Source organism: Rhinolophus sinicus, linkage group LG14, assembly GCF_036562045.2.
Source record: "Rhinolophus sinicus isolate RSC01 linkage group LG14, ASM3656204v1, whole genome shotgun sequence".
Taxonomy (NCBI): domain Eukaryota; kingdom Metazoa; phylum Chordata; class Mammalia; order Chiroptera; family Rhinolophidae; genus Rhinolophus; species Rhinolophus sinicus.
In genome coordinates this window covers 52,978,772-52,990,959 of record NC_133763.1, presented here as the reverse complement: position 1 = coordinate 52,990,959, position 12,188 = coordinate 52,978,772, and the positions used below count along the sequence as shown (strand labels likewise).

The 12,188-nt window shown below is 48.6% G+C and overlaps 2 protein-coding genes and 1 long non-coding RNA gene across 37 annotated transcripts in view; 1 reads left to right on the top strand and 2 right to left on the bottom strand.

Annotated features, from left to right (window-relative positions):
• Positions 1 to 3,228: 3,228 nt before the first annotated feature.
• HAX1 (HCLS1 associated protein X-1) lies at positions 3,229 to 7,780 on the bottom strand. Of its 7 annotated transcripts, XM_074318918.1 has the most exons (8): positions 7,329 to 7,466; positions 6,942 to 7,038; positions 6,366 to 6,625; positions 6,000 to 6,187; positions 5,495 to 5,546; positions 5,241 to 5,347; positions 5,031 to 5,121; positions 4,620 to 4,894 (listed from the first exon to the last, which is right to left on the bottom strand). In XM_074318918.1, the coding sequence occupies exons 3-8, from the start codon at positions 6,598 to 6,600 to the stop codon at positions 4,809 to 4,811; spliced, it is 759 nt and encodes a 252-aa protein (XP_074175019.1). In that variant the 5' UTR covers positions 6,601 to 6,625; positions 6,942 to 7,038; positions 7,329 to 7,466; the 3' UTR covers positions 4,620 to 4,808. The 7 variants fall into 7 exon arrangements, with proteins under 7 accessions (XP_019568828.2, XP_074175022.1, XP_074175019.1 ...); XM_019713269.2 differs by lacking the exons at positions 4,620 to 4,894; positions 6,942 to 7,038 and adding an exon at positions 3,229 to 3,530 and having other exon boundaries at positions 7,329 to 7,493; XM_074318921.1 differs by lacking the exons at positions 4,620 to 4,894; positions 6,942 to 7,038; positions 7,329 to 7,466 and adding exons at positions 3,229 to 3,530; positions 7,157 to 7,290.
• On the top strand, positions 7,771 to 11,131 carry LOC109435401 (uncharacterized). Its single transcript, XR_002135956.2, has 2 exons — positions 7,771 to 7,880; positions 10,687 to 11,131. It is a non-coding gene; the product is annotated as an uncharacterized LOC109435401 (long non-coding RNA).
• The window catches only part of UBAP2L (ubiquitin associated protein 2 like), a 38,779-nt gene continuing 35,196 nt past the window's right edge, over positions 8,606 to 12,188 (bottom strand). For 15 of the 29 annotated variants that reach the window (XM_019713239.2, XM_074318902.1, XM_019713238.2 and 12 more), the window contains 4 exons: positions 11,542 to 11,609; positions 10,494 to 10,691; positions 10,059 to 10,109; positions 8,606 to 9,239 (listed from right to left, as the gene is read on the bottom strand). In XM_019713239.2, coding sequence (XP_019568798.2) covers positions 9,144 to 9,239; positions 10,059 to 10,109; positions 10,494 to 10,691; positions 11,542 to 11,609 — 413 coding nt within the window. In that variant the 3' untranslated portion in view covers positions 8,606 to 9,143. The remainder of the gene's footprint in view (positions 9,240 to 10,058; positions 10,110 to 10,493; positions 10,692 to 11,541; positions 11,610 to 12,188) is intronic. The other 14 variants (XM_074318909.1, XM_019713256.2, XM_074318908.1 and 11 more) reach the window with 4 other exon arrangements.

Sequence of the window (12,188 nt, the reverse complement as noted above, 5' to 3'; positions counted from 1 at the left end):
GTCGTCATACCTGTGACGGAGGACGGGGAACTGCAGCTACATGGGAGGCAGGAAGATTCTTGTGGCTTTCAGGTCACCCTCTCATGCTGTTCCCATGCTCAGTTTTAACAACAAAAAGGAGAGCAGCCAATCTGAGAAGTGCAAGGTAACCAAGGGCACCCTCCAGGGTGAAAGTCTGGAAGTCTGGGTTATCTGACTACCCAGCTGCCTGATCAGCAGAGGCACCTGCCAAAGGTGAGGGAAAGCTAGAACCACTGATACAGGATGGGGTAAGAGTCCACCAGAGGCTCAAAACCAATTGCAGCAGGAAAAGCTGTACTTTCCCACCAAACCTTCTCTTCAAGTTCCCCCAAGCAAGAAAACCAATCAGAATCCTAGAGGGGCTTTCCCCTCTGGCTAAACTAACCAATGGAGTATGGACCTGAGCAGTTCAAGTGGTGAACTGTAGTAGACGCCACAGTTCTTTGCCCAGACCCTCCTTTTAGGGTTGAGAGTCCATCTCCCAGCTGCTAGGGAGATACCTCAGCCACCTGGACGGGTCTCGCCCTCAGCAGGTTTGCCACAGTCAGTGATTGGCTGGTTCAGGGATGCAATGTCCTGGCCCCTTTGCCTTAATTTGGGACAACCCAGAAGAATGCTCTCTATCCAGATCTCCCCGTAGAATCCTAGGATCAGCTGACGACTGTCGCAACCAGTGTCAGTGACTCCCTCTGCTCAGTCCTGCTTTCTCCACGTCCCTAACGGTAGATCTCCCAGGGGCACTCGCAGACGGACCTTCTGCATGAAACTCTTCACTCCAGACTCGATGTCCAGGGGGACCCAATCTATGACTTTGTCTTCTCAACCCTACACACTTCCTTCCATCGGCCACGCTCCTTGAGCCCTTCAGGCTGAAGAACATCAGTCACCAGATCCCTCCTCTTCTCTCTCCTACCACTTTAAAGATGAAGGGTTACTTTTATTTTTGTAGTTACTAAAGTAATATGTGTTCATTATGCTTATGCCACACCCTCATGTCTCCAGGTGGAAGAAATTCTACTAGACCAGAGGTTCTCAACTAGGAGTACTATCCGAGAGAGAATTTTGGAAATTTGTGGAGGCAGGATTTTTGTTGTTTCACAGTGACGGTGGGGGAGTTCCATATAATTACCTGTCAGAAGCTAAATATGCTAAACATCCCACAAGATACACAACAGACTTAGATTCTATGTCCTATGTGACTTGAGAATGTCCCGCCACATGTACATATTGGTGAAAAGCTTGTTTGTAACGATGTGAGCCCAGATTCTGTTATATATAAACACACTGTGAGGACAGAGCCAGGAGTGCAGTTTCCAGGCTCTCGGCCTCACATAGAAAGGTGCTTGGCTCAGGTAGTAGACGGCCATCGACTGTGATTGGATGGCCATAAGCTGTGGCTAGTTGGCCGTCAGCTGTAACCAGTGAGCCATTGGCTACTAATATAATTGCTGTGGCTACACTAGCAGCAAAGGGAGGCTAGCAAGAAGATGGTGGCTGGGCTGGCAAGCGCGGATGCAGTTAGCATGGCGGGTTGCAGATCGTGTGGCTCCTGCCTCCTGTGTCTCCAACCCAGCTGCCAGTGAGAATATAGTGGTATGACTCCCCTACCTATGGCTCCATGGGTTTTCCTTTTTGGCCTCACCATATCCTGCATTCTTATGTGGGGAGCGGGACCAGAGATCCCACCTGACACCCTGTGTGACACATGGCATAGCAAGCAGGGTCCCCGCATGACACACAGTATTTTTTAGCAGCTTTAATGTATAGTGAATCTTCTAGGCATGCAATCATCATGTAAATTGAGGGAAGACAGTACTTAATTTTGTTTGGAACTGTAGCAAGGACAGGGCACCATTTCAGAAAAACCTGTTTCCATGGTTTTTTAAGGCCACGTTTTCTTGGTATTCGGGTGACCATGTGATATCTATATTGGTCAAGATGTTTCATTATGAATCAATTTCAGAACAGCTGAAACTAGCATGGATTTTCTCCTCCAATAGTGGGTGATTTCAAGAGGCCTATAGATGGTCTAAAGGGGTGTGGCAGTCAGGTCCTCAACTTTTAAAACTGACCCACCTGGTCTCCCTTCCAGAACAGGGCCCTACATTGAGGAGACACTGCTTGTCGATTTCCACAAAACAAATTTCCTAGCATTTTGATAGAAATTGTATTAAACCTATAGATAAATTTGGGCAAATGCTATCTCAACAATACTAAGTGTTCCAATCCAGGAACATGGTGTATCTCTTTTATTTAGATTTTATCTCAGCAATTTTTGTAGTTTTCAATGTTCCGCTTTTGCGCTTTTGTCAAAATTATTAAGTATTTTATTCTTTATTATGCTATTATGAACGGAATCGTTCCTTTAATTTCACATTCAGATTGTTGCCTATAGAAATACCAAAAAAATGTTGCATAGCGATCTTGTATCCTGAGACCTTGCTATACTTTTATTACTGCTATTAATTTTGTTGTTGTTGATTCCTTAGAATTTTTTTCTACACATACGGTTATGGCATCTATACCTAGTTTTACTTCTTCTTTTCCATTCCCTATCTTTCCTTTAATTTTCTGGCTTTATTGCACTAAGCTAGAACCTCCAGTACAATGCTGAACACAGGTGGTAAGAACAGATATCCTAGTTTTACTCCTAATTTTAGTTGGAAAAGCATCAATCCTTCACCATTAAATATGATGTTTGGTATAGGTCTTCATTGATACCCCTTTCATATCTAAAAATGTCTATTATACTCCCACATTAAATTCATAGTTTACTTGGGTATACAATTCTAGGTTGGAAAATAATTTCCCTCAGAATTTTAAAAGCAATGCTCCGTTGTCTTTTAATTTGTATTGCTGCTCAAGTTTGAGAACATTCTGATTCCTTATCCTCTGTATGTGATCTCCCTCTCTTCGCTCTCTCAGCATTTGGATTCTCCTGTGTCTCTAGTGTTCTGAAATTTTGTATGATGAACCTTGGGGTGGGTTTATTTTCATCCTTGGTATCTAGCATGTAGAGGGTCCTTTCAGGTTAGATAGTATCCTTCACTTCTGAGATATTTTGACTTATTTCATTGATGATTTTTATCATTCTGGTTTGGATGATTTATTTATATCATTTTAGTTTTCTTATCCGCCCCCCCCCCCCCAAACACACACCCCATTTTCTTGCTCTGTTATTAGGACTACATTGTTGGAGATCTCAACTTTGTCATTCAAGCCTTTTTATAGTTTTTCAATTCTGCCATAACATTTTTTTTTAACTCCCAGAAGTTTGTTCTGTTTCTCTTTTGTAGCATTCTGTTCGCGTTTTATGGATATATCATCTTATATTTCTAAGGACATTAAAGATTTATGTCCTTGCTGAATTTTCATCTTCTTGCACAGTCTCTGTTTCTTCCAAGTTGCTTCTTTTGTTTGTATAAGTCTCCATCCTTCATGTCGGAGGCTGTCCACAGAGGTCTGGTAATCTCTGGCTCCATTTATGTTTACAGTGGTACTCTAAAAAGCTGATTAAAAACATCAGTTGTATTCTTATATACTAGAAGAATTAAGAGAATTTTTTTTTTTAAGGTGGGAGGACTTGTTCTACTAAATACAACTTTTAAATAGTATTTAAATAGTATTTTTAAATAGTATTTAAAAGTGTGATATGGGCACAAAAATAGACAAATAGATTAATAGACGAGAGTAGAAAGACCAACACAGGGATATATATGTTGTGCGTGCGTGTATCTGTAATATCTGTACATCTATATTTGAATGTATTTTTCCAAGTGGAAATAAAATTGGTCCCCTAATTCATACCATACAGGAAGATCAATTTCAGGTGGATTTAAAAACCTGAACGTAAAAGGCAAAGCTATAAAAATTACTGAGAATAATAAAGGAGAGTATCTTTTAACCTTGGGTTAGAAGAGATTTCCAAAAGATATAAAGAGCACTAACCATAAATGAAAAGATTCATTTGAATATAGTAAATCAACTTTCGTTCATCAAAAGATGTAACAAAGGGAATGAAAAGACAAAATTTATTACTGTATCTTCCCTCCTTTGTTCTTCTTAAATGCCTCTTTAGAAAAATTTCTTTGTCATTTTAGTAGGATTTCCAGAGGAAACAGGTAAATAAATTTGTAAGATCTGCCACTCTAAACCATAGTGTTAAAAATTTTTTTTTAATGAGAAAAAGATCTGATAATGTTTGAGTTTAGTCATAGTTTCCCTAACATACATAAAAAAATAATAGCATAGCCAATAAAAGAAGAACTATTTGCTCATGTACTTCCTTAAGTTATCTCATGAACTATCCAATCCCACGCCAAGGGAGGCAGTTATCCCCTACACTTCCACACATCCTTTTTTTAGGAATCTGATGATGCATTGCCATCTAGAAATTCTCCTGGACTTACCTTTAGTTATCTTATCTCCTCTATAAGGAAAACTATTTTCTACTGGCACCTGACCTTTACTTATCAAATCAGGTTTTGGAAGTGGAATAACAAAATTAAACAAGGAGAAGGTTGTGGGTCAAGATAATTTGTGAAACCCTGGATGGTACTAAAAAGTGGAACAGTCTTGACAAAACCAAGATTGAGGAATTAGCATAAATAAAGGTTTTATTGGTCAGTTTGGGTGAGTGACATACTGACATACCCACAGTTCTACAGTTCACTATTCCACACACCCAAGAACCTGAGGTGGCAGGAGGAGAAGCTAAATAAGCCCACTGATGGTGAGCAGACAGTGGGAGGTGGAAAGAACCGGAAGGCCTCTGAGGGGTAACAAGGTTACTGGGACCGGAACCAACGGCCTAGGAATAAATCCAGGATGGAAAAGGCATCATCCAGGGCTGGAGGTGTTGGTGATTCTGGATCTAAGGAAGAAAGTGATACATACAGACACTCTAAATGAAAGAGACAGGGCAAATGAGAGGAATGATATTAAAGGGCAGAAGAATAAGTACCAAGGAACTAAAAGATGGACCACTTTGATTCACACTCTTCACTTACCATCTCTAGGGCTGCCGTCTGCTTCCTGATGGGTGACTGTGGTCTCTGTCCGGCCTTCACTGTCCACCACAGTTCGGCGCTCCTCTACTGTCTACAAGGAAAAGCCCCCACCATGTTTCTAACATCACTAAGGGTGAGTCTGCTGGTTTCTTTACTTAGATCACTCTTTCCAGGGCATCCAGTTCCCTTTACCCTTCTCTCCCAACTCACCCCATCTGGCCTAGTGATCTTGGTCACAGAGACGCTCTTGAAATAGGATTTGGGCTGGGGCTGCAGAACTGGGCCGAGGCCCTCCTGGGAAACCTTGGAATCAAGATCTAGAAGGGCAGAGAGAGGAAACAGGAAAGAAAGCGTCTAAGAAAAAGAAGGGGACAAGTGTGGCAGGAAGAAACTTCAGGGAGGGAGAACAGAGGGAACTCCTGAAGAACAGAGGGCTGGTAAATGTCCTCTCCCTCCAGACTCACCCTTATCCTCTCTGGCTCTAGAATGGGGGGTCACGGGCCACATATCATCAAACTGCAGAAGAAGCCAAAGTAGGTGATATGACACCTTTCACTCTGAAACTTGAGGAGTCACAGGAACCCAAACTATTCTCAAGTTCCAAAACCACCTTTCCCCAGGAGAGAGAATCCCATTCACAGCAGCTTTATTTACGCATCCCTTTCTCCTTCCTAGCTCTTTTATTTATCCTTCTTCCAAAAAAGGCTTCCTGAACTGATACTTTTCTGTCCTCCCCCCAACAATCCTGCCTTGTCCAAGAATCATACGGACCAGTGTTGTTGTTGTTTTTTAAGAAAAAGCAGAACTCCCATTTTCCATCAAAGAAAATCCTACAAGAAGCTTAGTATAGAAAACAGATAAATACACTAAGTAGAGGGCCTAGGATTCCAACCCAAGTCTGTCAGATTCCAACAAGGACAATTGCAGTGGTCTCCCACAGGGTCTCACTTCAAGCCCAGATGTACTCACCCTATGAAAAGGTCTCTGGGATCCCCAGTCTGGTGCTGCTTTGGGGGAGTCAGTTCTTGCATCACTCTCCAAGACCCCCCCAAAGATCCTGGGCTGGTGACTATCTGGATACTTAAGCATGGAGTCCCGAAGCGTCTGGCCCTCCTGCCGTCTCTCTCCAGGTATCTCTAACTCAGGACCTGGGAGTTCTGCAGAAAGGTGGCAGGTGGAGGCATGCTGGGGTGGGGAAGGACTTGAGACCTTTTAACTCCCCTTGAAATCATCAGTATTCGCTCACTTCCCACCCCCCAACTACTTTGCAGGCTCCTTATTTCACCCACCACCCCAGTAGAAACCACAGGTTCTCCCTTGGGGGCAGCCACACACCAGGACGACGGGCAGGCAAGGTCCAGGCCCCCATCTCACTGAAGATGTTATTGAAATCCCGTACAAGGTCATCAAAGCCGAAGTTATCGTGGAAACGCATTCCTCCTCCTGGGCTGAAGCTGAAGCCGAAGGCAAATTCCTCGGGGGGCTGGGGACCCTCAAACCTCGAGCTCCCATGGCCCCAGGAGGCTCCTTCTTCTTCCTCCTCATCATCCTCATCTTCATCTCGAGTCATCCCTCCGAAAAAGGGATCTCTGGGGCTGGGGGTGGAGGCAGATTAGCTACCAACATTTCAGCACTACTTAAACCATAAAATCAACTCATGGGTGGCAAAGTGGAAGGTAACAGGTGCCTAGGAAGCTGAGGTGAGGGTCAGAAGACTGGCCATCGGGGTTTGGTTTGATTTTAGTTTTTAATCAAAGTCAGTCCTCACCTGGAGGCTGCCCCCAGACACCTCCCCTGGCTTTTCTCGGGCGTCCCCCAGCTCCTCCCCTCTCCCAAGGTCGTGCTCACTTGCTCAGTCTTCTTACCCAGAGCCCCATCGTCTGCCCCCCGCCCCGGGCCCTGTTGCATCACCCCAGATGGGAGAGAGGCTTAAGCTGCCGTTTCTCCTCCTCTTAACGGCCGCTTGGGCTACTTCTCGGGGCGAGTGCTCAGTGTTGTGACTTCTCTCCTTTCCGCAGGAGTTGAAGGAATGGGGAAGAGGATGTTTTTCCAGAAATAGAGTATTAGGGGTCAAGCGCCGGTCAGAAGGGCCCCCCCCCCCGCGTCCGACCCAGACCCAGTCTCACCTCCTAGGTCTAGAAAGGCCGCAAAAGTCCCGAAAGAGGTCAAAGAGGCTCGTTCCCGCATTGGGATTCAACCAGCAAAGCCCACCCGAGGTCCATTCACACCTGGGGGTAGCTTGCGCTACGCTGTCCCCCGAAAAGACCACCCCCACGTCCGACCCAGACCCAGTCTCACCTCCGAGGTCCAGGAAAGCCGAAAAAGCCTCGAAAGAGGTCAAAGAGGCTCATTCCCGCCTTGGGATTCGAACCACCCACACCCACCCAGGGCCCATGCACCCCTGGGGGTAGCTTGCGCTACACTGTCGGGAACAGGCGCGTCAGGCTGCGCTGCCGGAAAGCAGGCCCGCGATCAGGACACTGTCGTAAAGCGACCGTGAGCGGCCGCGGGCGGGGGCGGGGCGGGCCTCGCACACGCGAAAGGCGCTCTGTGCGCCGCGCCTGCTTCCCGGGAGCGGCGTGGGCGCCGGGAAGTTCCGTGTCCCCGACCACCTGCCTTCTAAGCCGATTCTTCTTGCCGACGAGCCCAGGAAGGTATTTCGAGGGTTTGCCGACAGCCGTTGCCGGGTCGAGCCGCCAGAGGGCAGCCCGTCCGCGCACACGAGCGGCCCAGTCCCGGCCTCGCCGCACCGGGGACCGCCCGCCCGCCTCCCCTCGGAAGCCACCTCGCCCGTTTCCCGACTGACGCGCGTCTGAGGGGCGGACGAAGCATCGGGCCCAGCTCCCTCTAGTAAGCAACCCCCGGAGCGGAGGTGGACGCGGGGACGCGCACGCACTGCGCCGCTAAGGACTTTGTCGCCGAGTTTTCCTCCTCGTAGGCGCCACGCACCCGCAGGGGAAGGCTTGTGGGGGAGCGACGGACACTTAGCGCAGTCTTGGGAGGGAGAACCCGGGCTCGCGGTGTCCCCTGCCGTCACTGACCTGCGACGCCTCGCCCACCCGCCTCCCTTTCAGGGGGTGGACGCACCGGGGAGACGGAAGCGCCGGGCAGGCGGGAACCGCGGGCGCCTCCTCCCCCGAGAACGGGCCCCGGGCTGCTCTCCCAGCCAGCAGCCCGTCACCCTCCTTTCCAATCCGTTTGCCTGGACTCACCCATTATGCTTGGACTCTGCAAAGCCGTGTCTTGCAGCTCCTCCTCAGTCCTCTCCCTCCCGCCATCCCTGTTTACTGCCTGAAACCTGCTACAGGTGCAGCGGTTTGGGGAGGAAAGGAAGGTTTGTGCTGCATCTTTCCAGGCAACAGGCTGTGCAGTTCTTTGGGGAGAAGGGAAGGGAATCCCCTCGGGGCCAGACACTAGCACATTAAGGTCGGGAGCTCTGAAACGGTGAAGATTTCATTTTATTCCACTGCCTCCGGGGCCTGCTAGAGGCCTGGACGGGAGAGTAATGCTTATTCACCAGGCTGGTCCTCGAGGAGACTGAGGATGCCCTAGACGGAGCAAGAACGGGCAGAGGCTGAAGGTAGAGGTTTTCTTTTTATATATACAAGACACATTAATCCATTAAATTTGAGGACACAGTACAAAAAAAAACAAAACAAAAACAAAACACTTCAACTAATTCTGACAATGCTGTTCATATTCATGACGCCATTTTTTGTTGTTCTGTTTTGTTTCCTAATAATAAAGGAGGAGACATAGGGCTGTTGGGCTGATATATATTTGGGGGTCCCCCTCCCCACCTCACCCATACACCACCAGGGTGAACAGGAGAACGAAGGGCAGGGCCCACAGCAAAGTTTCATAATCTTGAATGCAAGGGGGAAGGAGAGGAACCCAAAAAAAAAAAAAGAGAGAAAATACAAATTCTATAATACATACAACAGAGTGGGGATGGTATGGGAATGGACAGACATGAAGCTGAGGCATGGGGTGGGCCACGGGGGGTGGGGGGCCGCAGAACCCCCCCACTCCTTTCTCTCTGATGTTGTTTCCACAGTTGCCAGGCTGAGGAGCCCTCTCAGAAGATGGGGCCAGGAGGAGAGGGTCAGGGCCTCAGTTGGCCCCCCAGCTGTAGCTGTTGTAGGCAGACTTGTTGCTCTGGGGCTTCTGCGGGATGGAGCTGGTCTGGCTACGTTGCCCGCTGCCCGTCTGCAGGGGAATGGGAGGATGATGGGGAGGAAAAAGGTGTCTAGTTAGTGGGACAAATTTGTGACATCTTCAGGTGGAGGTTTGGCTTCATCTTGCTCTCCCATTCCCCCTGCTTAGAAACTACCATGAAGCCTACTTCTCAACCACAGAAAATGTGGTTTGTATAACTGCTAGCGCACCTGACAACACAGCACTTTCAACCTTTAAATAAGGGAAAGGGGAAAAGAAGGGCAAGATACCTTTAGAGATGAGACAGTGCGTCAGTTCTACTCATTTCAATACCCGCCCACCCCGCCCCGAGAAAAGGCTGCTCTCTAGAGAGAATCGGGGCCTCTTGGAGATGAGTGATCACAGGTGATTGCTTTCACTTTCACTGATTCCCACAGGAAGGCCTCCATTTGGAAAGTTGTCTTTGAGAGCAAAGCCCTTATTCCAGCTCCCCAGCCACCACGGTGGAGGAGAGGTCACTCCCACCACCCCATGGCTCCCCACCCTACCACGTTTCACATCTGTGAGCCCATTTCAGGCAAGGCAGGAGAGACAGTCTGAGGCCCCAGGCTCCAGATGTTGCCCCAAGAATCCTTTCCATTCCGGTAACCAAGTGTTTCCAGAGTCAGGGAAGGGTGGAAAGAAAAAGAGGGCATTGAGGAGGGGAGGACGAGAGGAATGGGAGGCCAGAGAGCTCAGCAAGGTGTTTGTGTGTGTGTGTCCCGGTGTGTGACTGTGCAATCTTTTCTCTTCAAGTTCCCTGAGGCTGTGGTGGTGAAATGGGGGCTGAAAAGGAGTGGGTTCAAGCATATCATCATTCAGTTTCATTACCTGCTCCTCCTGCTGGCGCTGGCAACAGAGAATCATCTGCAAATATGGTAGCTGAGGCAGAACCAGGATATATGGAAAATAAAGGGACAAACTTTGACAAGAGAACTCCACCATTAGAAGGGAAAGCTATAATGTGAGGGAGGGGGAGGGCTGGGAGAGGTAAGAGGGGAGGTGTGACCCAGGTCTGACGGGAGGAGGACAAAGGCCCCAAAGGAACTGGGCAAAAAGGGTTTCACTCTGGCCCCTTCTCTGCTATCTCCTTTGCCGGCCACTCGTGTTATGTGCGCTTGTGTCTGTATGTGCTGTGTGCCCATGGCTGGCGCTGGGGAGACTGGGTGGAGGGTGGTGGTGAGGAAGGGTGAGAAAAGGAAAGGGGAGGCAGCTTTAAGGGATAGGAAGGAAGAGGAAGGGAGAGGAGAGAGGGAGGGTTATTACCTGGCCATCCTGCTGCAGGTGGTGGTGAAGGATCTGGGAGTGCGGCTGCTGATGGGGGGTCAGGATGTGCATAAAGGGGGCCGGTGGATAGGCAGCAGCTGTGGCCGGATTGATGGGCCCCCCACTCCCTAGGGCTGAGGGCAAGTTGAAGGAGGCAGCAGGAGTACCGGAATGAAAACCTTGTTTCTCAAAGGACTGCTGTCCGGGAGGACGGGAGAGAGAGCAGAGAAGGCATCAGCCGATGGACCCTTGGAATTTCTGAGCCCAGGCTCTCCCACCCTCAGCAAGCAGCTCGGTGTCACAGAACAGCGACCTGCCCTGTAATAGCTGTGTGAGCTCTCAGCCCTCGTGTTCTCGTACATAAAGCAGGTGCTGCCCACCTCTCAGTTGTAAGGACTAAACGAGAGGATGGAGGTGACAGCACTCTTATCGAATCTAATGTCACGTACGGGTACACAGTGAAATCTGCTGACTCCTCTTAGCACCCGCGCCTCTGGAGTTGGGCACAAGTGAGAACAACCTGGAGGTATTCCTGAGCGTTAACGGTCTTGGCCACGAAGCTCCACTGTAACTCCTGATACATTCTATTATTTATGGTGGCGGGAGAAGAAAGCAACACAATACAAATCTGTGGGTAATTCAACTGTCTCCCTCTACTTATTGAGTCGTCTCCTTTCCCACTCAGTTGTAGAGAGACTTACAAAGAATGCAATGAACTAGTTTCCCTTCATTCCACTCGTTCTCTTGGAAAATTATGAAAAGGCTGGGAGCGGGTAAGTAAAGGGCCAGGACAGTTGCACAAATCACATGACACAATCACCACGATTTTCCACACCTCATGCCTCCCTATAACATTTCTCGTTTTTTCCCCAGATGGCTAAATTTAAACTTTCTCAAGGAACTGAAGTCTAGACCATCCCTCTCTAGTAGGGTGGGTGTCCTGACGCCTCTCCTAGCGCTGTCCCAGCTCCCTGGACTTGTCATCGCCACTCCACCTCCTCTGTATCCACCTCTCTTTTTCCACTTGTACCCAGAGCCAGGCACCTACCTGGGTTTTGGAGTACACAGAACCCGAGATATCTGGCACGCCCGTGTTACTGGAGGTGACTGACACACCTGGGGGAGGAGGAAACAGACAGGAGGATTAGCTCACTAGCTGCCTGACCCCTCTCCCTGCAGCCTTTCTACCTCTAGCACTGCAAGGGGATTTTGGTCTGTTTTTCCAGCTTCAGGTCAGTCCTGAGGGATAAGAGCTCATGACACAAAGGCTCAGGAAGGGTTCTCTTTCCCTTTCCAGGTGTGTACTGGGTGTATGTGTGGGAGTGAGGTGTTTTTGGGGGGAGCAAGGGGATATAGCCAAACTGCACTGGCATATAGCTTTCAAAATATCTCAGTGGCAAAGCCCGACACGAATGGATTACACTTTTAATGTCCACATCAAATCAATCCACCCAAACTTCACTCAGTCCTGCTCCAGGACAGGTAGTCTGGCTCTTTCTGTTCACGAAGAGATACTTCTGGGCTCAAAGCCAGGATCTCACAGCCTAAGTACCAAAGGCACAGTCCAAGTCAACCTCAAAGAGCACCTGGCTTCGCAGAGCTTCAGCTCCCTCAGTCCAGCCTCTCCAGCCGTGGAGGTTCTAGGCTATATACTTAGGATTTAAAGAGATGGCACAGAGTGAATTTCCATTCACG

Excerpts from the sequence above, each read along its gene's own strand:
- HAX1 (XM_019713266.2), bottom strand. The coding sequence starts at position 7,381 with ATGAGCCTCTTTGACCTCTTTCGAGGCTTTTTCGGCTTTCCTGGACCT. Across the intron at positions 5,348-5,494 it reads TAGAGCCAGAGAGGATAAGG|ATCTTGATTCCAAGGTTTCC; the intron begins GTGAGTCTGGAG and ends CTGCCCTTCTAG. Across the intron at positions 4,895-5,030 it reads AGACGGCAGCCCTAGAGATG|ATCCAGAATCACCAACACCT; the intron begins GTAAGTGAAGAG and ends TTTCTTCCTTAG.